At 38.5% G+C, this 27,585-nt stretch overlaps 1 protein-coding gene, 1 long non-coding RNA gene and 1 pseudogene across 2 annotated transcripts; 2 read left to right on the top strand and 1 right to left on the bottom strand.

The window, feature by feature from the left end:
* Positions 1–1,105: 1,105 nt before the first annotated feature.
* On the bottom strand, positions 1,106–4,928 carry LOC121254803. The gene is made up of 3 exons (XR_005938718.1): positions 4,803–4,928; positions 2,414–2,448; positions 1,106–1,206 (listed from the first exon to the last, which is right to left on the bottom strand). It is a non-coding gene; the product is annotated as an uncharacterized LOC121254803 (long non-coding RNA).
* A 2,719-nt stretch (positions 4,929–7,647) lies between these two features.
* LOC121246574 lies at positions 7,648–12,363 on the top strand (annotated as a pseudogene).
* An 11,023-nt stretch (positions 12,364–23,386) lies between these two features.
* Positions 23,387–27,101, top strand: LOC121254796 (B-box zinc finger protein 24-like). The gene is made up of 3 exons (XM_041154953.1): positions 23,387–23,696; positions 25,493–25,792; positions 26,587–27,101. Exons 1-3 carry the CDS (start codon positions 23,514–23,516, stop codon positions 26,818–26,820), a joined length of 717 nt encoding a protein of 238 aa, XP_041010887.1. The 5' UTR covers positions 23,387–23,513; the 3' UTR covers positions 26,821–27,101.
* Positions 27,102–27,585: the final 484 nt, after the last annotated feature.

Below are 27,585 nucleotides of genomic sequence, written 5' to 3'. Positions count from 1 at the left end.
TATAGGCTCTGGAATTAAACATAAAGATCTGTTTAGGAGTATCCCAAAGTAAATAGAAACTCAATTCAAGAATATACACTAATTCCTTTGGTTTCTATTCATGTTTTAGCATTTTAGCTCAATAATAGAGTATTTAGAGTGTACTTTCGTACACTCATCAGGAGGCCCCCCAAGTGGTAGCAAACGAGGATGATCTTGTTGCAGGCCCCACACTGGTTGTCATTGCTGGAGGCTATCTTCCCTCCTATGCCGATCAACTCGGTCCATGCTCCTTTCCCTCGACCTTCCCCTTATTTCTTACTCCAATCTCCAGGCCGAGGGATAGCGCTGCGTTGTCCACTCTGCATGCTCCCTTCTCCCTTGCTGGAGAAGAATTCTCGGTGTTATGCGAGGTGGCATGTGGTATGTGCAGTAGCGGCGTACAATACCCCAGTCATCCTCTTCGTGGGTGATAGAAGTGTCAGCCTCATGGATGGTGAATGTAGGCCGGTCGAACTGCGGTCCTCGTGTGGGTCTTAGCCTTAGCCAGGGCCTTTGTCTTCCTCTCTGCTCGCTCCAGCTCCTTCTTTCTCTGCTCGCCCAAAGATTGTTCTCGACATTGATGAAGTTGTCGGCCTGATCCATGAACTCCCGCAGCATCATGGTAGTCCTCCTTGCCAGTTCAGCCATAAATTGGGATTGCGGTCAAACCTCTCCTAAAAGAGCCGCCAAGGTTATTTTCTCGTCTTGGTCATCAGGTAGAACTTTAGGCTCTCAACCTCCCCCTGTCTGACGGTGAGGAGGTACGCTGCTGGACGCCGCCTCCTTCGACTCGACATGAACTGAGTCAAAAATAGTCTGGCTAGCTCGCTAAACCTGTCTACGGATCCGAGCGCCAAAGACCCTATCATAACCCTGCCCCGGGAAGGTCGAGATCGCGACGTACGTGCCTGTTCTTTCTTTCTTTCCTTTTCATCATTTTCTTTTTCTAATAACATGCGATCGGCATGGACATGACACACGTGCACTCTAAATTTTTAATTTAATAAAGGGAATACCTAATGGACATTCTATTTGAACATTCATCCATAAAAGACTCTCAGAGTCTATATGTTCATAAAACATAACCTATTATCCATAAACATAACCGTTCTAGTTAGGGAAGGTCTTAAGTGTCTGCCTCTCCCTCTGCAGTAATGTCTTGCTCCCCAGCCTTTTCGTCATTACCTGGATGTTTAAAACATTTAAAACAAAAATGAGTCAAATACTCAGTAAGCAGTACACCATACAGTGAACATATTAGGCGTCTATTCTTTTTCTTTTGAAAACATGCATACATAAACATTTTGCTAATTCTTAACGATGTTTTCATGGATAACAGTTTAAGGGATAAGCTATACTTTCATGCATAAACATTTAAGAAGTAACTATGCTTCCATGTATAAACATTTTAAGAAATAACCATACTTTTATGTTTTACTTTTGGCCGGTACACACTATTACGCCCCGAGTGTTGAGGTTAGTGGTCTTCCTTTGGACTTGGATTCCGCCCGTAGCCACAGGTTGGGAATCCCTTTTCAGTCAGGGGGCAGCATTGGGTGCATTACTAGTACTACTTACCCGGCATTGCAATCTGCCCATTCCTTTGGTACCATTTTCATTCATATGGTCGTTACGTATTTTTATACAATAATGTATTCATCATTCAGTCATTTCTTTCATTCATTTCAGTCCTTTCAATCATTTCCATCAGTTAATAGTTCATTCATGGAAAACGTCATTTAAAAGCATGAACTTAAACATCATCTTTTCATTTAACAATGCATTCATGAAGAAAATATTATTTTAAAAGCATGAGCTTAAACATCATTTTTTTTATGGCATCCATAAAGCGTCAGTTCATAGGGACAATTTAACATCAATTCATAGGGACATATCTTAAAACGTTCATTCGTGTTATTTAAAGCATCAGTTCATAGGGACATTTTAAAACACTTTCTTCACGTCATTTAAAAACATAAGTTTATAAGGGCATTTTAAAACTCATTTAAAGTATCACTTGAAGCATAAGGCATGAGACATTCATTTCCTTTCCTTTGCAATAAAAATCTTTTTATCATCATTCTCACTTCAATGCACATGCAATTTTATGAATAAGATACATTTTCATGCTATACTACATATAGGAATAATCAATAAGTTTATTGAGAGAGCATATATGGAAATCTCATGACTTAGAACCTATGTGCATGCATTACCTTATACATATACACACAATTATAATCGATAGGGTGTTTAACAGGGGCTATCAAGAAATGACTTGTACATACTATATACATTTACTATTTTCTTTAGAAGAACATTTGCAATGAGAGAGAGATATATTATTTCATAAAGAGAACTTGGTGTAAGAAGCATGGTCAGAGCTACTTACCTCTATGTTCCTCGATACTTCCATCATCAATATTCCTAATCCAATAAATAACATAAGCGTGTTGATACTCATACAATATTCTTTAACCCTTCCTTTAAAAGAGAAAGCCACGATATTACAATCTAACGTCCCTTTTATGTTTAACATTAACCCAATAACTACTCCTCACCTCGACTTACAAAAGAAATAACTTAAATATTAAGACATGCTAGCTGTTCATGGAAAGGCTATTTTAAAAGGCTGAGATGAAAAGTAGTTAAGATTTCATAGGCTTCAAGCAATGTTTCTTTGGTTCAAGCTCAATCTGGGTTATGGACATTAGGAGATAAAATCTTGAAATTCTTAACAATGGACTTTAAAATAGATTTAGGCATCTCAAGTAGGTTAAACAAGCTTAAGAAACATGCCCTTTAAATCAACTTGTGGTCTCTCATTATAAAAAATGTTAGCTTATCAATATTTTGGACTCTTGGGTTAGGTAGAATTTAACCAAATGAGGGAACACAAATGGGCTATTTTTACATCAAGACATGGCATGTCATGGACTTAGGAAATACTTGGACATCTTTACATATCCTAATACATCATGCACAAACAATCTCTTATATTTAAACTAACTAAGCTATAACTTATTCACATGAGCAATATATTAATTAGTTTAAATAAAACCTGCCATTAAAATTAAAGTAGGAAAAAGTATAACACGGTTACCCATTAAGAAACTTTAAAACCATTAAATACTTAAAGAGAAAACCTTCCCGCAAGTGTCTCCTATAACCCTCATATATCGGAAGCCAATGAAAACTTGCCATGTGTGCGGTACATAAAGGAACACTAGAGTTGCGCAGCAGACGAAACCCCTCCCTCCTTCTCTGAAGCCAAAACACTCCCCCTCTCTCACTCTTTCTCTCTCTTGATCCCCCTCTCTCTGCTCTCTCACTCTGTCTCTTGATCCCGAAAGGCAAAAACCCTCCCTCTCTCTTTCTCTCGATCTGAAGCCTTCTCACTCTCTTTGTCTCTCGAGCCTCCCTCTCTCTCTTTCATGCATTTGCATACATAAATGGTAATACAAAATGTTGATCCCTGCTTTGAAACTGGAACATGACATGAAAATTTGATGTTAGATGTTTGGCTAACTGAGTTACAGATATAATAATTTTAGGTGACCTTGTTGAGACGATCGATAACATCAATGCATCAAACAAAAGAATCAATGGCCATTTCAAGCATCTGGCTATGCACTAGCAGCACGCAGAACATGCTAATTAAAATTGTTCATCCCGGTTGCCATGTTAAGCTCCATGATAGGCCTGTCCTTGTAGCAGAGGTCATGCATCGGAACCCAAGATGTTGCGTCGCCCATCCACATGTTTTCCAGCAGCCATGGGCAATTGTCGAACTTGAGACAACTCTAATGCCCAGCAAGAATTTCTACATAGTACCCCTTGCAACCATACGAAAGCTTCAGCAGCAAATTCTCCCTCTTCAGGTCCGCAAACCCCAAGCACTCAATCTAGTAAAGGAGATTAGGAAGATCAAGATAATGATAGTACGGGTTCTACTTGTCCAAAACCAACACATGCTGCTGTTAGCAATATGAAACCTAATACAACCAAGCGGGGTTGCTTTTCTGATGGTAATTGCTTTATCTGCTTGCTAAGGGGAGCCAAGATTCAAGAGAACGGCGATATTGATTCGACTCGGGATCTTGTGAGAGATCGAAGGAGAGAGAGAATGCTTTGAGTGATTTCGGGATCCCATGAGAGATCGAAAGAGAGAGAGAGAGAGAGAGAGAGAGCTTCAAGCGATTTCACTCTAGTCATTTCCGTGAGAGATCGACCTGCATGAGAGAGAGAGTCGAGTGGGAAGGAGAAGATGGAAGATGATCCCCTGCTATGCGTCCCCAAAGTGAAAATGGAGGAAGGCTTGCGTGGCAGCTTCCTATTGGTCTCCGATAAGACCATTTTATAAGAGACACCGGTCAGAAGAGGAACTGATACTTAAACTTATGATTTACTCACTTAATACCTTTTAAAAGCAAGATATAAAATTATAAGACCAAGCAAAACCTTTAAACGAAACCTCTAGCATCCTGAAAAATAGATTACCGACCAAACCTCAACACAAGGCACATGATACCAACATATATAATTTAAAATCACTTTAATCATCACCTATGATTAAACCAAGTTTAATAACAACATAGTATTTTCAAAATATAGGAAAATACATAGCAAAACAACTATAATACCATTCAATTTGGGCCAAAAATAGGGCATACATATTTATTTGCAATATAGGAAATTAACTACATCAAAACACAAGCTAAAACACTTAATTGGCTTCCAAAATCATATTAAAAATAAATGAGTCAAATTAGGATTTTTACCTTAAGCTCTTAGCCCCTTCCAAAACAAAAGTGGAAGAGCAAATAGAGGGACAACCGTGTGGATGAAGAGCAACACGATAGCATTGTTTTAAACCCCAAAACCGAAACATAAAAAATCATCAAAAGAAAACTCACTTGATCAACCATAGCTAAATTTGAAATACACAAAGGAGAAGGATTAAAGGTACTCTTACCTTGCTATTTTCCTCTTGAGAAGAAGAAAAATGGATGCTTGGCTTGAAGGAGATGAAAGGAGTTTAGTTTCTTGAAGAACAAAAGAGAGGAGAAGAAGAGATGATAGGCTTTAGCTTGGGGAAGGGGATGAAGTTTTTCTTCCTTGGGTGAGGGTCGACGGGTATGGGAGGGGGGGGGGGGGGAATGCCTTAGGAAAATTTTTATTTTTCTCTTCTCTCTTTTTGACTTGCCTTAGACGATGGATGCAATAGCTTCCTTAGGAAGCTTATAGGTCAAAGGGCTTGATGGCTTACTTTAGAAGCCTACGGGTGAAAAGGGATTTACTCTTTTTGGTCAAAGCTTATCACATAAGCTTGGAAGATGAATGGTGGAGATCTATCTACCTCAAGGGAAATTTTCACCTACCAATCCAATGATAGAGAATAATTGGATCATTTCTTAAATAAATAAAATTAAAGGGCTTAAGGGAAATTATTTCAAAATCTTAAAAATAATACCCTTGATTTATTTTAATAAATCATATTTAAAAAAAAAAAGCATACGCATCTTAAAATAAAATAATTAAAAGTAATAAAAATCTTTATCTCAAAATATTTAACTTAAAGAATTAATAAAATGACATAAAGACCTACGTAGTACGACTCGGGTATTACAGACCCAAACCATACTCGTGTTGGCCCCTTCAGGGTCAACGGGAATGCTCTGCATACCACCTTGTTCAGGAAGTCATGATGCATCATGTGAGCCCTGAAAGTTTCCAAGTGCTCAAGAGGGTCCCTTCCTCCGTCGTACAATTCCATGGCCGGGACCCTGAACTTTGGTAGTAAGGGCACAGCTATCACCTCCTCCGTGTAGGATTGGCCAGTGCTTGTGAGTAGTTGGTTCACCGATGACGATGTACCCACCTTCCTTGCGATCTTCTCATATTTTCCTTTGAGACTACAGAGCTCATCTTGCATATTCTTTTGCTCATCCTCCCTATTTGGTCCAGCCTGTCTGTTCCGGGACCCTATGTGCTCACTATCGTTGGGATCTGCTCCCTCATCTTGCACCTGTTGATGTTTTCTAAGTTCCTCGTTTTCTTTGCGAAGTGTTTGCACATCGTCGGTCAGCTTCGTCACCCACTCCTCCATGGTTTTCAACCTTACTTTCATGGCTTCCTCTGTGTCTCTTCTAAGTTTTCCAGAATGGGTTGTCGCAAGAATGTGAAATACACGTAAGAACTATAAGGATCCCACAAACAGCGCCACTATTAACATCGTGTTTCACACGCCTTTGGACTAGGTTCCGGCAATTCAGGTTTTCAGAACTTGGGCCTATAAAAGAAAGGAAATGAGGCAACTAGGAGAGGGCGGCCTTAGGGTCAGAGAGTCTCTAATGCCAAAGTTAGTAAATTATCTTGGAAATTTGTAAGTAAGTGTGAGAGTTTATTGATGCAAACCAAGGAGCTGGACATGCTGATCATACAAGTGGGAATGGAGCTGAATTTGCACAAGACCCTTTGTCACTTCCTAGTGGCCCAATTACAAGACTTAGAGCCAAACGTTTCAAGGAAGCACTAAATAGGCTAATCCAAGAGAATTGGGCTGATTCTAAAAAGACCAAGATGGGCCAAATAATATTCAAGACTTAGTCCATGTCATCAAGGCAATTGAAGAGGCTAATTAGCACGTAGAAATATGGTGAATGGTCTGTCCATTAAAGGACGTGAATTTGTTAAGTTTCAAGAATATTAAATAGGTGAATGAACTTGGTCTTGCCTGGGTACCTGAAATACATTAAATTTAGTCATTTAGTCATTTTTGGCTGCCTCTAGAAGTCCAAGAGGCCTAAAAATCGTGGGACTTGTTATGTTAATATTTGTGTTGCTTTTAAAGCTGTAGTTATGACTTTTCCTATTCTTGGAAGGTTGTTCCAAGTATATAGAGGGGTTATTTCGAGTTTTAATATCAGATTTGAAATTTCAGAAGCTTATTTGTCTTTGTGAGGTCTTGTGTTCCTCTTGGTTCTTCAAAGAATTCTTTGAACTTATCAAGTTAATCTTGTGGCGTTCAAGCTCCAAACTTATCACCTTGATTCTGATTTCTAGGTGTGGCATTTTTAATCCTTCGTATTCTTGGTTTTCATCTAGTTGGGTGACTGGTCAAGGCTCAACAAATCTTGTCAATACGATCTTGGGGTTCCAAGTCATCATTGTTATTGGGTTTCATCACAATTGTTGGTGGAGTTCATATCATTTTGGTATCAGAGCTTTGGTTCTAAGATAAGATTGTCTATCTTTTATTTTCGTTCTATTTCCTGTTCTTTGCTGAAAAAAAAAAGACATTAAAAAAAAAAAAGGTACACGATTCCAGTAAGAAAACTTCTTCCTTTCAATCTTGTATCTCACCTTTTTCAAGTACTTGAACTTTTGATGAGTTTTGGTTGTTTATTTTCTGAATTGATGCTGGATTATTTTGAATGAGTTTCTTGAAGTTCGATTAAGAACTAAAGAAGACACAGAAGAGTGGAAAAAGGCAAGAGTGTGTGAGACCATATGAGGGTAAAAGTCGTTTAGAGTGAAAACACGAGTGCAAGTGTATCAATTCTTGAGTGAAACACGTGAGGGAGTGCTTGTGAGGATTCTAACTTTCTTTGCAGATTTTAAAACATGTCTAATAATCAAGAAGAAGACACAACCGAAGAATTTCGACAACCTCCAGTTCCAAACCTCCAAATGCAAGCGATGTTAGGGGAGATGAGGCGTATGTTGAGGGCTGAATTAGAACCTATTCACGAAAGGTTGGACAGGGTAGAAGCGGAAACTCCTAGGGGCCAGCAACATGACATCCACAATAGGCAGCATGGTGGGCGTGGTCCGTGGCGGAATGTTGATGGAGAGGCGGAGTCGAAGGAGTTTGATGAGCAATATTTGAACCGAGGCAGGATTGAGCGTGGGTATAGAAATAGAGAAGCTAGGATGGGTAGGCCTAGGAGGGATAACGATTTAGGAAATATAAAGATTAAAATCCCATATTTTCAAGGTAAAAATGATCGTGAAATTTATTTGGAGTGGGAAACTAAAATGGAGATGGTTTTTGATTGTCACAACTACTCAGAGATAAAGAAGGTTAAGTTGGCTGCAATTGAATTTACCGATTATGCCATTGTGTGGTGGGATCAATTACTGATTAATAGGAGGAGGAATAGAGAGCCACCCGTGGACACTTGGGAGGAAATGAAAATGCTTATGAGGAAGCGTTTTGTACCTAGCCACTATTATAGGGGATTGTATCAAAAATTACAGAGGTTAATTCAAGGATCTAAGAGTGTGGATGAGTATTACAAGGAGATGGAGGTAGCTGTGATCCGGGCTAATGTAGAAGAGGACCGGGAAGCCACCATGGCTAGGTTTTTGCACGGTTTAAATCGTGAGATTGCGGATATAGTCGAGATGCAGCACTATGTTGAGTTGACGAATATGGTGCATCAAGCCATAAAGGTGGAGGAACGATTCAAACGAAAGGGATTGGCTAGGAGGGGACTGCCTATAACTACAACCAGCTCGTGGAAGACAACTCCAAAAAGGGACGAGCAGCAACAAAATAAGCCAAAATTTGAATCCTCTAAGAATGCCAACTTAAAGACCGCCACTACTTCAGGTACAATCGAGACTTCAAGTTCTAAAACACGTGATATTAAGTGTTTTAAATGTCAAGGGCGCAGACATATAGCCAGCCAGTGTGTAAACAAGAGAGTGATGGTGATAAATGCCCAAGGAGAGCTTGAATCAGAAAATGAGGAAGAAGTAGATAATGATGATATGCCATCTATGGAGGATGCTGACGATGAGCAAAATGCTGTGGTTGGAGATTTATTGGTTGCAAGGCGAGTTCTCAATGTGCAGGTTAAGGAGGAAGAAAGTAACCAAAGGGAGAACTTGTTTCATACTCGGTGCTTTGTAAATAACAAAGTTTGCAGTGTCATTATCGATGGTGGGAGTTGCACAAATGTAGCCAGCACTTATTTGGTGGAGAAATTGGCTTTAACTACCTTGAAACATCCTCAACCTTACCGGCTTCAGTGGTTGAATGAATGTGGGGAAATCAAGGTGATAAGACAAGTGTTGGTGGCATTATCCATTGGCAAATATGAGGATAAGGTGCTTTGTGATGTGGTTTCTATGCACGCATGCCATTTACTGTTGGGAAGACCATGGCAGTATGATCTGAGGGTTACGCATGATGGATTCACAAAAAAGTATTCCTTCACTCTTAATAGGCAACCTATTACTCTTGTGCCATTAACTCCAAAACAGGCCAGGGAGGACCAATTAAAGTTACAAAGTTCGAATGAAAAAAAAAAAAAGGAAAAGGAAAGGAAGGCCGAAACTGAAAAAAAAGACTTTCAAAAAAAATGAGAGAAAAACATTGATCAGAGTGAAAAAGAAAGAGAGAAGATTTCGGCTATAGTGAGAGCAAGAGAGGAAAAATTCAATTACATTGCAAAAAAAAGTGAGATCAAGAGAGCATTATTTTCACACCAGCCCCTTATTGTACTCATGTACAAAGAGGCTCTTTTATGTACTAATGATCTCGTCGGTGCTTTGCCGAGCAATATTGTTTCTTTTTTGCAGGAGTTTGAAGATGTCCTTCTTGAAGAGGTACCTTATGGTTTACCTCCAATCCGAGGGACTGAACATCAAATTGATTTCATACTTGGTGCATCAATTCCAAACCGACCTGCTTATAGGAGTAATCCCGAGGAGACCAAGGGACTTAAAAGGCAAGTAAGTGAATTATTAGAGAAGGGGTTTGTCTGTGAAAGTATGAGTCCTTGTGCGGTTCCGGTGCTGTTAGTTCCTAAGAAGGATGGAACATGGAGGATGTGTGTTGACTGCCGAGCCATCAACAACATAACGGTAAAGTATCGTCATCCCATTCCTAGACTAGATGATATGTTGGATGAATTGCATGGTTCTTATGTCTTTACAAAAATTGATCTTAAGAGTGGATATCATCAGATTAGGATGAAAGAAGGTGATGAATAGAAAACTACTTTTAAGACTAAATGTGGTTTGTATGAGTGGTTAGTGATGCCTTTCGGTTTAACTAATGCTCCGAGCACATTTATGCGTTTGATGAACCATGTTTTGCGAGCATTTATTGGCAGATTTGTAGTTGTGTATTTTGATGATATCCTGATCTATAGCAAAAATTTGGAAGAACATGTAATGAATTTGAAATCTGTTTTGGAAATTCTAAGGAAAGAAAGGTTGTTTGCTAACCTCAAAAAGTGCACCTTTTGCATGGATAAGCTTGTGTTTCTTGGTTTTGTTGTTAGTAAGAGAGGAATTGAGGTGGATGAGGAAAATGTGAAGGTAATCCAAGAGTGGTCAACGCCTACAACAGTCAGCCAAGTGAGGAGTTTCCACGGCTTAGCTAGCTTCTATAAACGGTTTGTGCGTGATTTTAGTAGCTTAGCCGCCCCTCTTACTGAAGTCATTAAGAAAAATGTGCCGTTTAAGTGGGGAAAAGAACAAGAAAAGGCATTTAGTCTGATCAAAGAAAAGTTAACTAATGCGCCTTTGCTTGTTTTACCTAACTTTGCTAAAACTTTTGAAATTGAGTGTGATGCTTTAGGCATAGGTATTGGAGCTGTTTTGATGCAAGAAGGCCGTCCAATTGCTTATTTCAGTGAAAAGTTGAGTGGGGCAGCCCTAAATTACCCTACTTATGATAAGGAGATGTATGCCTTGGTGAGGGCTTTGGAAAATTGGCAACACTATCTATGGCCAAAGGAGTTTGTGATTTACACAGATCATGAGTCTTTGAAGCATTTGAAAGGACAGCAAAGGTTGAACAAACATCATGCCAAGTGGGTGGAATTCATTGAAACATTTCCGTATGTGATCAGATATAAGCAAGGTAAGGAAAATGTGGTGGCTGATGCATTGTCCCGAAGGTATGCCTTACTTTCCATTTTAGATACAAAAATGCTTGGCTTTGAATACATTAAGGAATTGTATGGTCAAGATTCTGATTTTGGTGATGTGTTTAATGCATGTGAAAAAATGGCGTTTGGTAAGTTTTATAGGTATGATGGATTTTTGTTTCGGGAAAATAAACTGTGTTTGCCAATATGTTCTTTGTGCAAATTGCTTGTGAGAGAAGCTCATGGTGGTGGTTTGATGGGTCATTTTGGTGTAGCTAAGACTTTAGGAATTTTGCATGAACATTTTTTTTGGCCTCATATGAAACATGATGTGGAAAGAATTTGTGAGAAGTGTATCACGTGTAAACAGGCTAAGTCTAAGTTGAAACCCCATGGTTTGTACATCCCTTTGCCAATACCTAGTGAACCTTTGACTGATATTTCTATGGATTTTGTTTTAGGTTTACCTAGGACTAAGAAGGGGAGAGATTCAGTTTTTGTGGTGGTAGATAGATTTTCCAAGATGGCACACTTCATTGCATGTCATAAAACTGATGATGCATCACATATAGCTGATTTGTTCTTCAAAGAAATTGTTAGGTTACATGGTATGCCTAAGACCATTGTTTCTGATAGGGATGCAAAGTTTTTGAGTTACTTTTGGAAGACTTTGTGGGGAAAGATGGGAACTAAGTTGTTGTTTTCTACTACTTGTCATCCACAAACGGATGGTCAAACTGAAGTAGTAAATAGAACTTTGTCATCTTTGTTGCGTGCTATCATTAAAAAGAACTTGAAAGCATGGGAAGATTGTTTGCCACATGTTGAATTTGCTTACGATAGAAGTATACATTCTGCAACTAAGTTTTCACCATTTGAAATTGTTTATGGCTTTAACCCATTGTCACCTTTGGATTTAACTTCTTTACCTTTGAGTGAACGTGTGAACTTAGATGGCAAAAAAAAGGCAGAATTTGTAAAGATGATTCATGAAAAGGCACGGCTGAACATTGAAAGGAGGACTAAACAATATGTCCATCAAGCCAACAAGGGACGCAAGAAGGTAGTGTTTAAACCAGGAGATTGGGTTTGGTTGCACTTAAGGAATGACCGTTTTCCAGAGAAGCGGCGTTCAAAACTCCTACCTCGAGGTGACGGGCCATTTCAAGTAGTAGAACGCATCAATGATAATGCTTACAAGCTTGACTTACCAGGTGAGTATGGTGTCAGTGCAAGTTTTAATGTTGCTGATTTGTCTCCTTTTGATGTAGGTGATGATTTGAGGACAAATCCTTCTCAAGAGGGGGAGAATGATGCAAACTAAGGAGCTGGACATGCTGATCATACAAGTGGGAATGGAGCTGAATTTGCACAAGACCCTTTGTCACTTCCTAGTGGCCCAATTACAAGACTTAGAGCCAAACGTTTCAAGGAAGCACTAAATGGACTAATCCAAGAGAATTGGGCTGATTCTAAAAAGACCAAGATGGGCTCAAATAATATTCAAGACTTAGTCCATGTCATCAAGGCAATTGAAGAGGCTAATTAGCACGTAGAAATATGGTGAATGGTCTGTCCATTAAAGGACGTGAATTTGTTAAGTTTCAAGAATATTAAATAGGTGAATGAACTTGGTCTTGCCTGGGTACCTGAAATACATTAAATTTAGTCATTTAGTCATTTATGGCTGCCTCTAGAAGTCCAAGAGGCCTAAAAATCGTGAGACTTGTTATGTTAATATTTGTGTTGCTTTTAAAGCTGTAGTTATGACTTTTCCTATTCTTGGAAGGTTGTTCCAAGTATATAGAGGGGTTATTTCGAGTTTTAATATCAGATTTGAAATTTCAGAAGCTTATTTGTCTTTGTGAGGTCTTGTGTTCCTCTTGGTTCTTCAAAGAACTCTTTGAACTTATCAAGTTAATCTTGTGGCGTTCAAGCTCCGAACTTATCACCTTGATTCTGATTTCTTGGTGTGGCGTTTTCAATCATTCGTAGTCTTGGTTTTCATCTAGTTGGGTGACTGGTCAAGGCTCAACAAATCTTGTCAATACGATCTTGGGGTTCCAAGCCATCATTGTTATCGGGTTTCATCACAATTGTTGGTGGAGTTCATATCATTTATGGATCAGAAAGTTTTCTCGTACCTGAGATTTGCTATTTATACCCTAAGTTTGGGGGATAAATTGTGTCTACCCCCATGGAGTCCATGTCCTTCATACTGTTGCTTTTGTCAGAGTCATTTAATGCAGTATGACTCTGCAACGGCGTCATTAATGTGGTGTATAGCTTGGGTAGTGGTGCCATTAATGCGACGTGGTTTTTCAATTTTCCTCACCCCTGCTAACTTCCTTGGTGGTCCGTTAATGTCCCTCATGTTAAAGGATCAAGGGTCTCCCGTACATTACGCCCACTACACGGACAAACACTCAAGAGCTGGACACTATTCGAGAGATCTCCAAGTTGAATAGTCTCATCCCTTGCAACACGCTCCCTCATGCAGGTTGCGTCCAGAGGAGCTTACCCATGAGCTGGGTTGGTGACTTTACTTGTTCTGGACTAGGCATTTGGTTCTTGTTCCCTTGGTTGCCATTCTCAGGCCCGCTAGGATTGGTGGGGGCGAAATCCTCTTACATCAATAACTTCCAATTCAAATATATCCAAAAAGTCTCAGATTTGCATAAACACAGACGTTTAATTCCTGGAAGGGGCAAACAGATTTCCAATTTAATTTGGACTCTACAAAATTCTCCCCATGCCGGCATTGATTCTGGTAAATCTATATCCTCCATTTCTCCAATAGAATTACCAATCATACGGATTACCAACTGATTCATACAATTCAAACGCAAATCATAAAGCCGAATCCAGAAAGATGCATAATGTAAGCACAAAGTAGAAATTTGACAATTTTCATTATAATTCTGCATCAATAAGACACTTTTATCAAAAATTCATAGTCCATGTCGAAGAACACGAGCATTAAGATCAAAGAACTTGACTACCTTCGGATTCCAAACCATTTGCATCATATTCTTAAAAGCCACCTTATTAACAAATTTCCTTGTCCGAAGTCTGAAAAATAAACAACCCTCAGTCTGCACCATTCTAAATTCAGGAAAAGATTCGGTAACCTCAATCTTCTCAGATTCAACCACAGACAACTGCAACTTGTCAATATTACATAATATATCATCTGCCATTACGGACGGAAAGAATGCCCACAATGGGCAAATTCAAGATAACAGAACTTGTAAGTTGAAACAAGAACCAAAAACTCCCAAGTAAGCAGAACGTCCTTTTCATTTATCACACTTACTGTTATAATTAATATACATCTTAAAATTTATATTTACCATACAAAAAATATAGTAATACGTTCAATACGACATACGTCCTTTACACGTACGCTACTACATAGCGTGTGTACATGAGTTCTTTTTTTAGCTCTGTTTATAAGCTCAAGTAGATTATTAAATAAGGCTCTTTGAAAGTTTCTCTCACTTCTCTCTACCCTGCTCCAACTCTACTCTCTATATACCCTTATTTTCTTTATGTCTATAGATTTTGGTATTTTTTATCATTGTTTTTCTCTTCTAGGTCAGAAAATACCCCATATACTGCCTTTCGGTCAAATCTATGCGGTGTATTTACGGTTAGTCTATGCTAAAAGGGGTGCGTTTTTCATTACTCTATGCTAAAATGGGTGAAAAAGGAGCCAAACAGATTGGACTTATTTGGAAAAACGACAATCTACTTTATTATCATTCATTATTGTTAGTGTATATATTTGTATATTAGGATATACCTAGAATAATATATCATATCTTTAATTTCCTGTAATTATGCTAGGTTAGAATCTTTCCTTTTAGTTGTATTTCCTTATTTGCTTTGGTCATATTCAACTATATATAGGTCTCCTTTGTATAGCTTGATGCACACAAAATATACACTTCTATGATTCTCCATAATTCTCTTTGTTTCAACATGGCATCATATCCACCATTTTGAGTTTTTTGTCCATGCAAGACATTCATCTAGTGTTTCTTTCTTCAACATCAGCAATTGGCTTTCTTTGCACTTGACAATAGGCTTATTATGAATTTACGTTTGGTTTTCACTCAGATTTTTGTCAAATCAGATCATAGAAGGAGTCCTGAGAATTTTATCGGCTTCTCTGTGTCAAACGCTTCTCATTCTGCTGCTGCACGCACCCCCACATGCCATTCCAACATTCTGTGTGTCGCCCCCATATACCTCATGCGCCACACCTCACTCCTGCAGCCCAGCCTATTTCAAGCCAACCCATCCAACCCGTTTCAAGTAAGATCCTTTTTTTTTTTAGCTTTTGATTTTTGGCCCAGCCCATTCACAGTCCAGGCCCACTTGGGCCAACATAATTGACCGTTGTCCTTGACCATTGATCGGCAGTATGTCTCACACCTCTCCCAACCTTGACACAATTGTTTGTCCTATTGATAATATTTTAGATGCCTCTAATTATAATATGTGGGTCCAAAATATGGAAGTTTTTCTTAGAGGATGAAAATTGTGGCGCTATGTTTCTGGTGATATTCTTGCACCCAAGCAACAAGATGGTGAGAGTTTTGATGTTTTTGCATGCTGGCTTGAAAATTGGCATAGTATTCACTATAAAATCTTGTCTTGGTTCATCCATCCATAGCCTACTTCCTAAGCTTGGTAATGCTAAAGCTACTTGGGATTTTCTTACTAAACGATATAAATGCACTCATGATGCTTCGTTGTAGTTCCAGCTTGAGACTAAGTTTTATCAAATGCGTCAGGAATCAGGTCAGTCCATTGCTGATTTCTATTCTCAAGTTAATAATCTTTGGGAACAGTTATCTGCTGCAGATCCTCAACTCAAATGTTCTGAAGACATTGAGTTGTTTGCAACTTACCGTGATCATCGCAAATTTATGCATTTTATGATGGCACTTCTTGAGGATTTTTAATCTACTCGAGCATCTCTTTTGCATCTCACACATCTTCCCTCTCTTGAGATTGCAGTTACTGAACTTATCTCATAAGAGAATCGTCGTTCAATCATGAAGATGCAAACTCAGGATTCAGTTGTTGTTGCCATCCCTAAGACTACCTTTGGGTCTTCTCCAGCCTTGGGGCATTTTCCTTCTCAGTCTTCAAAGACTATCTTCTACAAATACTGCAAACGTCCTGGTCACTTTGTTACGGAATGTCGTAAATTGCAGAAAAAAAAATTAGTCTCGGGCCCCCTTGTTGCAAGCTGCTGCAGTGACTCCAACTGCTCCTTTTGCTCTTGAGTCTGCTACTGAGCCTTCTTTAGTTTCCACTACTCTCACTATTGTTGACATTGAGGCATTAATTCATCAGGTTTTATTTCAGTCTTCTAGTGCTTTGTTTGTCACCTTAGGTACATCTCCTTGGTTTTTTAATTCTACATGTTGTAATCACATGCCTCTGATTTACTTTTCAAAGCTAGGTTGACAAATAACAAGATAGTCACTAGTCCACTTGAGTATCTTACTGTCACCAGGCCTGATATTTCATATGTTGTTGATCTGGTCAGTCAATTTATGAGTGCGCCTCGATCGACCCATTTTGCTGCGGTTCTTCGAATGTTATGCTACATCAAGGGTACTGTATTTCATGATCTGCACTTCTCATCCCACTCCTCTCTGGAGCTCCAAGCCTATTCTAATGCAGATTGGGCTAGTGATCCCACTAATCGTCACTCCACCACTAGCTATTGTTTCTTACTTGGTACTTGGTAAGAAACAATCCGTTGTTCCCCGTTCCAGTACTGAGGCTGAGTATCGTGCCCATGCTAATACGACATCTGAACTATTGTGGTTACGCTGGCTTCTGAAAGATATGGGTGTTCCTCAATCAATAAGTTCTCCTCTTCACTCTGATAATCGTAGTGCCATCCAAATTACGCACAATAATGTGTTTCACAAGCGTACCAAACATACTAAAATTGATTCACTTCATCTGCAACCATTTTCAACATGGTGTCTTCCAGTTGCACTCAGTTTCTTCTGAAGATAATCTTGTTGACATTTTTGCGAAATCACATCCACTTGGTCGGCTTGGTGATCTTGTTTCCAAACTCCAGTTCACTTTGCCACCAAGAGTTTAAGGGGGATGTTAGTGTATATATTTGTATCTTAGAATATACTTAGAATATTAGATCATATCCTTAATTTCCTGTAATTATGTTAGGTTAGAATCTTTCCTTTGAGTTGTATTTTCTTATTTGCTTTGGCCATATTCAACTATCTATATGCCTCATTTGTATAGTTTGATACACACAGAAATATACACTTCTATGATTCTCCAGAATTCTCTGTTTCAACAATTATTATTCACAAAGTATTTATTATTATTTTATTACTATTCATAAATAATTTTACTACTATTTATCCAAATCAAACATATGATTGTAAGTGTTAGGGACTAAATTGACTGGGTCAAACTCTTTGGAAACCTATCACTAAGGGAAGAGATAAAACTAAGAGATAAGGCATGAAAGAGATAAGACAAAGAAGTTAGCTCAAACTCCTAAAAGGAAAAGGCTTCACAAGACTTAGACTCCTAAAAAGAAAAGGCTTTACAAGACTTAGACTCCTAAAAGAAAAAAGGTTTCACAAGGTAAATTAGGCTCTATCACTCCAAAGAAATAACCTCTATATAAGGAGCAGCTCTTCCACAAATCTAACAGGCTCTCTCCACCAATTCTCTAGAGGGACTCTCCTGAGATTAAATTCTCTCATTATATTGAGCGATATGTGAGGTGATAAGAAATTATAAAACCATCATCTGATATAGTGGATTTTGCTCCCAACAACCCGTAGACGTAACCTTTTATGCCGAATCACGTAAATTCTTGTGTCTTCCTTTATTTATTTTATTTGCTTATTTATTATTTATCGTATGGATGAATGTGAATTGTATCGTATTGACGTCCAAATCATTTGGTGGGTTGAGGATGACTCTTTTTTCCTTTCCAGTTTGTTGTACTATTTTTGGCATTAACAGTTAAAAAAATATCAGATATAATATATATATATATATCTCTGTGGGATTCTTTGCAAACTTCAACTTGATTTTCACACATCAACTATCACGTGAACACATGCAAATCGCAATATCTACAAAAGTCAGAAAAGGAAAACCTTTTCAATCTCTCTCTTAACAGTGAGAGAAAGAGAGGAGAGAACTAGTAGTTTGGAGGTTCTCTTATCAATTATGTTTACTGTTTGGTCTGATATTTCCTTCTAATTTGTGTGAAATGAGCTAGTACCTCTCTGGGTTGTTGGGTTTTTTGCTTGTTCCAAGTACACAATGCTAGGTTCTCTGCCCCAACTCCGATTCAGGCACAATCATGGCCGATCGCTCTTCAAAGTAGAGACATCGTGGCCATTGCGAAAACCGGTTCCAGGATAACCTTGGGTTACTTGATTCTGGGATTTATTCATCTCAAGCGCTGCTGCAACAACCCTCAATTGGGTCCAATTGTGTTGGTTTTGTCACCAACTAGGTTGTTGGCAACACAAGACACAAGATGAAGTTGTGAAGTTTGGAAAGTCATCAAGAATTTTGTGCACGTGTTTACACGGAGAAAGCCCAATTACATCCACTGAATCGTGCAATTGTCGCATTGATGGGGCCGAGTGGTACAGCTGTGAGGCAATCAAGACCTTCATATTGAGTGATAAAGATGCCTTCTCGCCTTGGGATAAAGGTCATGCAATATAACAACATCATCCAAAATCTCCAGCACGACATCCTTGTGTTTCTCAACGATGCAGTTCACAAAAAAACAAAACAAAATAAAACAAAACAAAAAAAGAAGAAGAAGAAGAAAGAAAGTCAAGCTGGTTGACTCAAAAGTGAACGCGCCAAAGATGAATAATTTTCATTGCCACAAAAGCGCTCAAGGATGAACAAATTCCCCATGCAAAAATCATTCAGCAGCAAATGATCTCAATCAGGACAAATTTCTCTAGTTTGGCTCCTTCAAATTTGTTATTTTATTTTTACTAATGAAGTTGATTTTTTAAAATATTTTTCCCACGAAGCTCTTCAAGGTTTCACGAGAAACTTGACATCTATATGTCGTGGGAACATACTTCATTGGAAATGAATCGTATGGCGCAAAGCACCAACAATGAAGCAGATCTTAGGCTCCACTTGTGCATCTCAATTTATCTTCAACAAAATAGATTGTTCGGTATCGTGGGCGTCCTGGGCCTTGTTTTTGTTGGTGTCGCAGGCATCCCAAGCCTTCATCAATGCCAAAGCATGACTGCCGACAGGCATTCCATGGGTCACCAGCCTTCGCCACACTCAAGCGAGATATCCAAAGTTTGCAAACCTCAAGCTTGTGATTTGGATTATTTAATCTAGCCAATTTGGTTTTTATTTTAAGGAGATCTCTAGCTCCCGCCACAGAGTGTGGCCGCGTTTTATCTCCTACTACAACAAAGCAGTTGAGCTCAACCTGAACATCAACGTGGTAGAGTCATCCTTCCGCTACACTCCACCTGTCAAGGTTACACAGTCGAGGACATCTCCCGCTATACCTATTCACCAAGGCTACATGGTCGAGGATCTCTCCCGTTATGCCCATCGCCAAGAGTTATGCGGTCGAGGGCATCTCTCACTATACCTATTCACCAAGGCTACACGGTCGATGATCTCTCCCATTATGCCCATCGCCAAGAGTTACGTAGTCGAGGGCATCTGTCGCTACACTCGCATCGCCAGGGTTACACGGTCAAGGTACTCACCCGCTAGCCTAATAATTAAAGGTAAAACGATTGAGCTGATCTCCCGTTAACTCCTTCTCGTCAAATGTGACGTGGTCGAGATGATCTCTCATTAACTCTTTATCGCCAAAGGTGACGTGGTCAAGGGATCTCCCACTAGCCTCATATTTATAAGGTAAAACAGTCGAGATAATCTCCCGTTAACTCCTACTCTCCAAAGGTGACGTGGTCAAGGTGATCTCCCACTAGCCTCATACTTACAAGGTAAAACGGTCGAGGTAATCTCCCGTTAACTCCTTCTCGCCAAAGGTGATGTGGTTGAGAGATCTCTCACTAGCCTCAAATTTACAAGGTAAAAAGGTTGAGGTAATCTCTCGTTAACTCCTTCTCGCCAAAGGAAACTTGGTCGAGGTGATCTCCCACTAACCTCATATTTACAAGGTAAAACGGTAGATGTGATCTCCTGTTAACTCCTTCTCGCCAAAGGTGATGTGGTCGAGGGATCTCTCACTAGCCTCAAATTTAAAGGTAAAATAGTTGAGGTGATCTCCTGTTAACACCTACATCACTACAACAGCTGCTAGCGGGTTACCTTCGGGAATGAGCTTCCAAGCTCTATAACAGCCTCGCGCTGGTGTCCTTCAGGAACGATTCGACAGGCTCAGCAACAACATAAGATGGATCTGAGGGGGTCGACGGGCAACCTAACCACTTAAGCGCGGGTTATTATAAATAAACTCTTACATCCACATCAAAACGGAAAAACACCAACAAAAAATACAGCACGGGGCAAAATCCAATCAGGCCACCAAAAATGATCATCGAGCATGAAAATATACGCACTTTACTAACGATAAACATTCACATACAATCATTACGCAAACGTTCTTACAAACAAACTTCACAAAAGCCCATCCTCGAAGGCCTTTATTACAAATTTTACAATTTCTTCTTGAGGACCACTCATGGAGATCTCCATTGTATAACAGTAAAAAACTATGAACTAGCTACCGAAATTTCTTTTTCTGCAGGTTACCTTCATCACAGTTGACTTGAAGACTCTCAATGCCTTCTTGATAAACAAGTTGACCTTAAGAATCGAGGCATCTGTTAGGGACTAAATTAACTGGGTCAAACTGTTTAGAAACCTATCATTAAAGGAAGAGATAAAACCAAGAGATAAGACAAGAAATAGATAAGACATAAAAGAGATAAGACAAAGAAGTTGCCTTAGACTCCTGAAAGGAAAAAGCTTCACAAGACTTAGACTCCTAAAAGGAAAATGCTTCACAAGGTAAAATGAGCTCTATCACTCCAAGGAAATAACCTTTATATAAGGTGCAACTCCTCCACAAATCTAATAGCTCTCTCCACCAATTCTTTAAAGGGACTCTCCTGAGACTAAATTCTCCTTTGTATTGAGCGATATGTGAGGTTATGAGAAATTGTAAAACCATCATCTGATATAGTGGATTTTGCCCCCAACAACCTGTAGACGTAGGCTTTTATATCAAACCACGTAAATTCTTGTGTCTCCCTTTTGCTTATTTATTATTTATCGTATGGATGAACGCGAATTGTACCGTATCAACTTCCAAATCATCTCGTGAGTCGAGGATGACTCTTTCTTCTTTTTCGAACTATTGTACAATTTTTGACATTAACAGTAAGCTTATGGGTTGGTTTCCTGTGAAGTTTTAAGACTCTCTTCGTCCCTCCCACTGTTTCCTCTTTTCAAACGCACCGGGTCCACCACCCTTGTAACTCTAAAACCCTTCTCACTTTTCTTAATACATTTCTTTTTACTAAAACACACGAAGATTTGAGGATCTTTCGTCCCATGCACACTTTACGTTGGATTGTCCAAATGCCAAGATGAACATATTGGATTGGACGATGAAGATTGCACTACAAATGAACAACATTATAGAAATTTTATACATCAATTACTATTTATTTTCACATTTCATATTTATAATTTTTATTTTCATAGGATGTGAGGATATTTTTTATAAGATGTAATTTTTCATAAAATTTGGAGTATAAAATAGTAAATAATGACTAATGTATAGAATTTTTCATACATTAAACTTAGGACTGAACAAAGAACCCGAAAATCCGACCCGACCCATAGTTCCGGATTAACCTGATCCGAAAACCCGACCCATTTTTTATTAAAATGGGAAACGGGTATTACCCGTTACCTGATTTTAACTTATTTTGATTTCGATTTTCAGCCCACTTCTTTCAAAAAGTTAAGGATTTCAGCTGTCAACGACGGTAACACTGGAGGATTCGATAGAGTTTCTAGTGGCCTTGTCGATGGTACTGTCGATAATGACAGCGTCTTCATTGGAAAAGTCATTGGAAAACTCCTGCACTCTGAAAAACCCAGGTGCCTCCATAGGATCTGCATTTTATGTTATGGGCCAAATAAGGGTTACGGACCTACATTTGAGAAAACTAGTGAGTAATGAGTGAGTGAAGTACTGAAACTCTCTCTTTCTCAATACAACCAGGCTTACTTTTTGAAACTAGTTCTATTCCTCTCTATTTCTTCAAGCATTTGGGAAGGAAAGTCTTTCTTATTTTATTTTTTTAGATTTTTCTATTGGGTTCTATTTTCTTTCTTTCATTTTCTTTCGTATCTTATTTCATTGTCTTTCTTTTTTGGGTTTCATCGGATATCAATTTTAAGATGATTATCGCGTTGGTTTGATTGTGATTTCCAACTAGGATAGTGAGAGAAATCTCCAAAAAAAAAAAAAAATAAGAAAGAAGAATAAGAAGAAGAATTCGGATAATCGGTTAACAGATAATCGGTTACCGGATCGGCATAAAACATATTCGGATCGGGTCAAAAATGAGTGTTTTCAGGTCGGTGAACAGCCTTAATTAAACTACAACATAGCTTCAATTAAGACCGGTTTTTTTTCACTAATATCTCACATTTAATCATTATAAATTTTTTAAGTTTTTATATAAAATAAAATAAATAATTTAATTTTTTAAAATTTTAAAATAAAAATTACATTAAAAAATTATATTAAATTAATTTATAATAAAGGAAGCGTTAGCTTTAAACATCTCGTTAAATATCATGTAAAAAAAAAAAAAAAAAAAAAAAAACCTGTAGGGAAGAAAAAAGTATGTGGCCAGCAGAGCTCGGTAGCTTCCAATGGCTCCAAGCCACAGAAACAGGGAAGGGTGACCCCACGAGGGCTTCTTCCTTCCACTAGTTTTCCCCCTCCCGATTCGTCAGATCCCAATCCTTATCTTCACAACCTCACCCACTCTGGAGTCTGATCTCTCTCACCAAGCGCCTCTCCTCCTTGCGGATTCTTCTCTCTCTTACACCCTTCTTCATTCTACAACACACACTTCCCGTTATATTTCTTCCTGTGTCCTCAGACTTTTCTCTTTCTTTTTCTTTCTTTCCCCATTTTGTTAGACAAACTTTCAGCATGCTTGACCATACTTTGGGTGTGGCTCGAGCTTTCTGTTAAAGGGTTTGGAAGTGTTTCCCAGAATAAAGTCCTTTATATCACTGTTTCTTTGGCTTACCTTTCCTTGTAAATTTTCTGGGATAACACCACATGCAGTGTCGTGACACTGTTGGTGGTTCTGTATCAACAGTTCTATATCTGGGTGGCACTTGAATCTTCAAAGGAATCTCTCTCTCTCTCTCTCTCTCTCAGTCTCTCGCTCTCTCTCGCAACAAAGTAGTAAAGATATAAGGAGGTGGGTATATTTATACACATACATATATTACCAAAAATCCTAGGAAGAAATTGAAAAGATTAGTGGAGGAGGGGGGATCAGAAAGAGAAAGATGAAAATTCAGTGTGATGTGTGTGAGAAAGCTCCGGCAACAGTTATTTGCTGCGCAGACGAGGCCGCCCTGTGTGCAAAATGCGACGTTGAAGTTCATGCCGCGAATAAGCTCGCAAGTAAGCACCAGAGGCTTCTCCTCCAATGCCTCTCCAACAAGCTCCCGAGATGTGACATCTGCCAGGTAATTCAGCTCCTAAATCCTCGTTTTTCTCTAATATATTTTCTCTATAATCATTTATATTGATAGTTCCATACCTTTTATGCTGCAGATTTGTTGGTGTATTTAGTTTATCTGTGCATGTGTTGGTTGTTATAAATTAGTACATGTGAAGCCGCAACATCTGAAATTTGAGTAGGCTGGGGTGGGGTTTTTGGCAGATCTTTGGTTCAAAGTTTACCAAGCCCAAACTATTTGAAAGTTGTCAACTATCCTTTCAAAATGAAGTCAAGAAGTTTAAGAAATAAGTTTTTTGAGCGACTTCTGGCTTCTCGTTCGCTGATGGAAGGCTTGACTTGAAAGGACCACAAGAGATCAGTCATTCACCCAAAAACTTAAGCAATATATAGTTAATGTCAAACTACTAAGATCAAGGTGCTTTGTGAGAAAGAGCATAGATTGAGCACTAAAATTTAGTGCAGCATGTGTCTACATGAACCCTTCTCTTCAGGCTTAATTTGTTGTTGTCATTACGTGACATGGATTTATTTCGATATATAGCAGAAATAGATCTCTAAATGTGTTATGGGTTTGGAATCTTGGATAAACAGATGAGATGAGATGTTTTATTGAAAGTTGAATAAAATATTGTTAAAATATAATTTTTTAGTATTATTTTTATTTTGAAATTTGAAAAGGTTGAATTGTTTATTATACTTTTATACGGAAATGTGGGAAAGTTATAATGATAAGATGAGATGAAATGGGATATTTTGTGTATCAAAACCCATCGTTATTGTCGCTGATTTTCAAAAGTTGGTACCTTTTTTCTTGTAAATTTGTTGTGAAGAGGTTTATACTTGATAGGAGTGCGTTTATGCAATTTACTGGAACATTTTACATGAGTTTGTTGATATCATTTGCTAAAAGTGAGATACCCGTGAAAGACAACCATAGAAAGAGAAGCCCACACGATCTTCTACACAAACTGCTAGATGATTAACCCAAAAGGACCTAATTGTAGAAATGCCATGCAGAATATGCCAGAAACTTTGTGGTCACAATCAATTGCTATTTACTAAGCAAATATAGTGATGATGACACAATGATGCCAACTTCATTTACATCACAGAATGCATGTTTCTGCTTTAGTTGGAACTGACTTTGATAAGGAAACACATGCTACAAATGCTGATGGATTAAGTGTGGCTTTGGATTGTTTCACTGCTTCATTTGGGATGAATGATAAAAGTAGATGTGCATTGGATGTGTGGGTTGCCTTCACTGCTTCATTTGGGATGGATGATAAAACTAGATGTGCATTGGATGTGCTCTACGGCTGCTGTAATTACAACTGGGAGTTCTGGGGAGACCATGCTTTCTCAGAGAGTTGAGGGTATGAATGGATATCTTAATTGTTCTGTTAAAATATTATACCAGTTTGTTGAGCCAAACAAGAAATAGAAAAAATAGTCATCAACCTCTCAACACTAACAAATCCAAAGCCCAATGCAATCAGGTTCTGATGCTTACACTAGACAAAGACCTGATACTTGGACCAATGCGGACTAAAAAAATAGTTGGACCAGAGGAAGAGATTTAAAACAATGAAAGGGTAATCGAAAAAAAAAACGTAGTTCCCTAAAATGGACAATACATTTGTAGTAGGTGCAGCAAGTTATCACAACAAAGCTATTTCTACAATCTCTATGGCAGTGTTGATTATGTGGCGACAAATTAATGTTCTTCAAATGTTTATTGCTCGTATTCCTCTCTCTCTCTCTCTCTCTCTCTCTCATTCATTTCTTTTGATAAAACAGGATAAGGCAGCATTCATTTTCTGCGTGGAAGACAGAGCCCTCTTTTGTCAGGATTGTGATGAACCAATTCATTCAGCTGGTAGCCTTTCAGCAAACCATCAGCGGTTCCTGGCCACTGGAATTCGTGTGGCTTTGAGCTCCAGTTGTAACAAGGACACTGATAAGAGCTGCTTGGAGCCACCAAATCAGAATAAGCCACAGATTCCAATGAAAATGCCCACACGGCAAGCTTCTACTGCCACATCTCCTTGGGCTGTAGATGAGTTTCTACATTTTTCTGATCTTGAATCCTCTGATAAGGTAAAAGAGATTTATTGGAAGTCAACATATTATTGCTTCGTAATTTTAGATGTGAGTTTCTTCATAATGAGTTATAAGAATAGAAAACTTGAGGATCACATTGCTAGAAGAAGCTAAGGAGATTTTAATTTTTCTTTTTCTTTTTTCTTTTTTCTTTTTTTGAAAATTTTCTTTTGAAGAAGTGGATGAAAATATATGTAGAATGTAGAATGTATTATCATAGAACTTTTTCTGTCTTTGTGGTTCACATAGCTCAAAAGTGTGGTATATAAATCATCAACAACATATGAAGTTAGCATTAGAAAATGGGAATTAGACCAATGTAAAACGCTTTTTGATGGAAGCTCTCAGTAATACCGTGTTTCATAACTCGAGTGAACTTAAGGCCCAGGAAGAATGTTACGAGTTCGAAGGAAGATCAAAGAAGCAAAATGTTTCACTTCGTAAATCTACAGGATAAGAAGCTTATATCGCTATGTTAATGATGCTAGCAAATGAATTAAAATGCTCAACTTTTGTCATCAAAACAAATGAGGGCAGTACTAAAGACAATCTGATTCAAATATAGTTAAAATCATCATTCTATTTTTTACTTAAAATGGGCTAAAGCTAAGTTAATGAGTCCTAAAATTGGGTCTTTAAAGTTCTGGGGACTTCATTTCGAGGTAGGCACATGTCCAATTTTCAGAACTTGAATGATTTATTCTAGTGCTTCTAAAAAAATATATGATTTGGATTTGCCCTGCTAACCACACTTGCTTTTGTATGGGATTCTTGTTTGCTCTAATGTGCAGAAAGAGCCACTTGAGTTGGGAGAATTTGAATGGTTAGCAGACATGGGCCTCTTTGGTGAGCAATTTCCTCAGGAGGCTTTAGCAGCAGCTGAAGTTCCTCAGCTTCCAATGTCACAGCCAAGCAACTTCAACTCATACAGACCCACTAAATCCAGCATGCCCTACAAGAAGCCTAGAATCGGATTTGCAGCTGATGATGATGATGAGCATTTCACTGTTCCTGATCTTGGATGAAGGTCTTGGGTTTGGAGTTGGGATGGTGATCAATTCATGTTGATGAATTATGTAAGCATCCATCCTTACATGAATACATCCTTCTATGTATTCATGTATTCATGTGTGTTTATGTATAATTTGCAATGATTTTGGAACGCTTTTTAGCAGTTGAAATGGTCGTGATATAGTTCAAAGGTTTTAGTTTAGGGGGATTTGTGTCTCTACTCTAATATGTACTTTCTGTTTTACTTTTTGTCTCTATTTAAATCTCAAGACCTTCCAAATAAACTGCTTTAACTATGTTTCCGTTGTTTTTTTTTTTTTTTTGTTCAGCAGAACCTCCGTACTTTCTTCAAAAGCCTCACTTATGGTGGACGAATACCATAGTTAAACAAAACATCAAATACCAACCCACCCAACAAATAACAAACAAAACCACCCTAAAAACCTCAACTCTAATGTGCGGCAAATCCAGTTTATCCAATCTAAGCATACACTTCAAAGGCCTTGGTAAAGAACTTAATTTGGTGTATCTTCTAGCAATTCCCTTCTTCCCCAAAAAAGTCTCTGAAGTTTGCCTTCTCTATATTGATGAGCAATGATAAACCGAAGGCAATTAAGCAAAGAGAGGAGCTCATCCCAATAATCCCTCAAGTACCAATTCAAGCACTTTCTAACTGACAACCAGTTAACAACCAACATTGAATCACACTCAAGCTCTAACTGCATAAAACCCATATCCTTGCACATGCACACGCCAACTAGCACACTCAACTCTGCCAT

The sequence above is a fragment of the Juglans microcarpa x Juglans regia genome, chromosome 1D (assembly GCF_004785595.1).
Source record: "Juglans microcarpa x Juglans regia isolate MS1-56 chromosome 1D, Jm3101_v1.0, whole genome shotgun sequence".
In the NCBI taxonomy this organism is placed as follows: Eukaryota; Viridiplantae; Streptophyta; class Magnoliopsida; order Fagales; family Juglandaceae; genus Juglans; species Juglans microcarpa x Juglans regia.
Note: the sequence above shows the minus strand (reverse complement) of the source record. Positions and strands in the feature narration are given on the sequence as shown.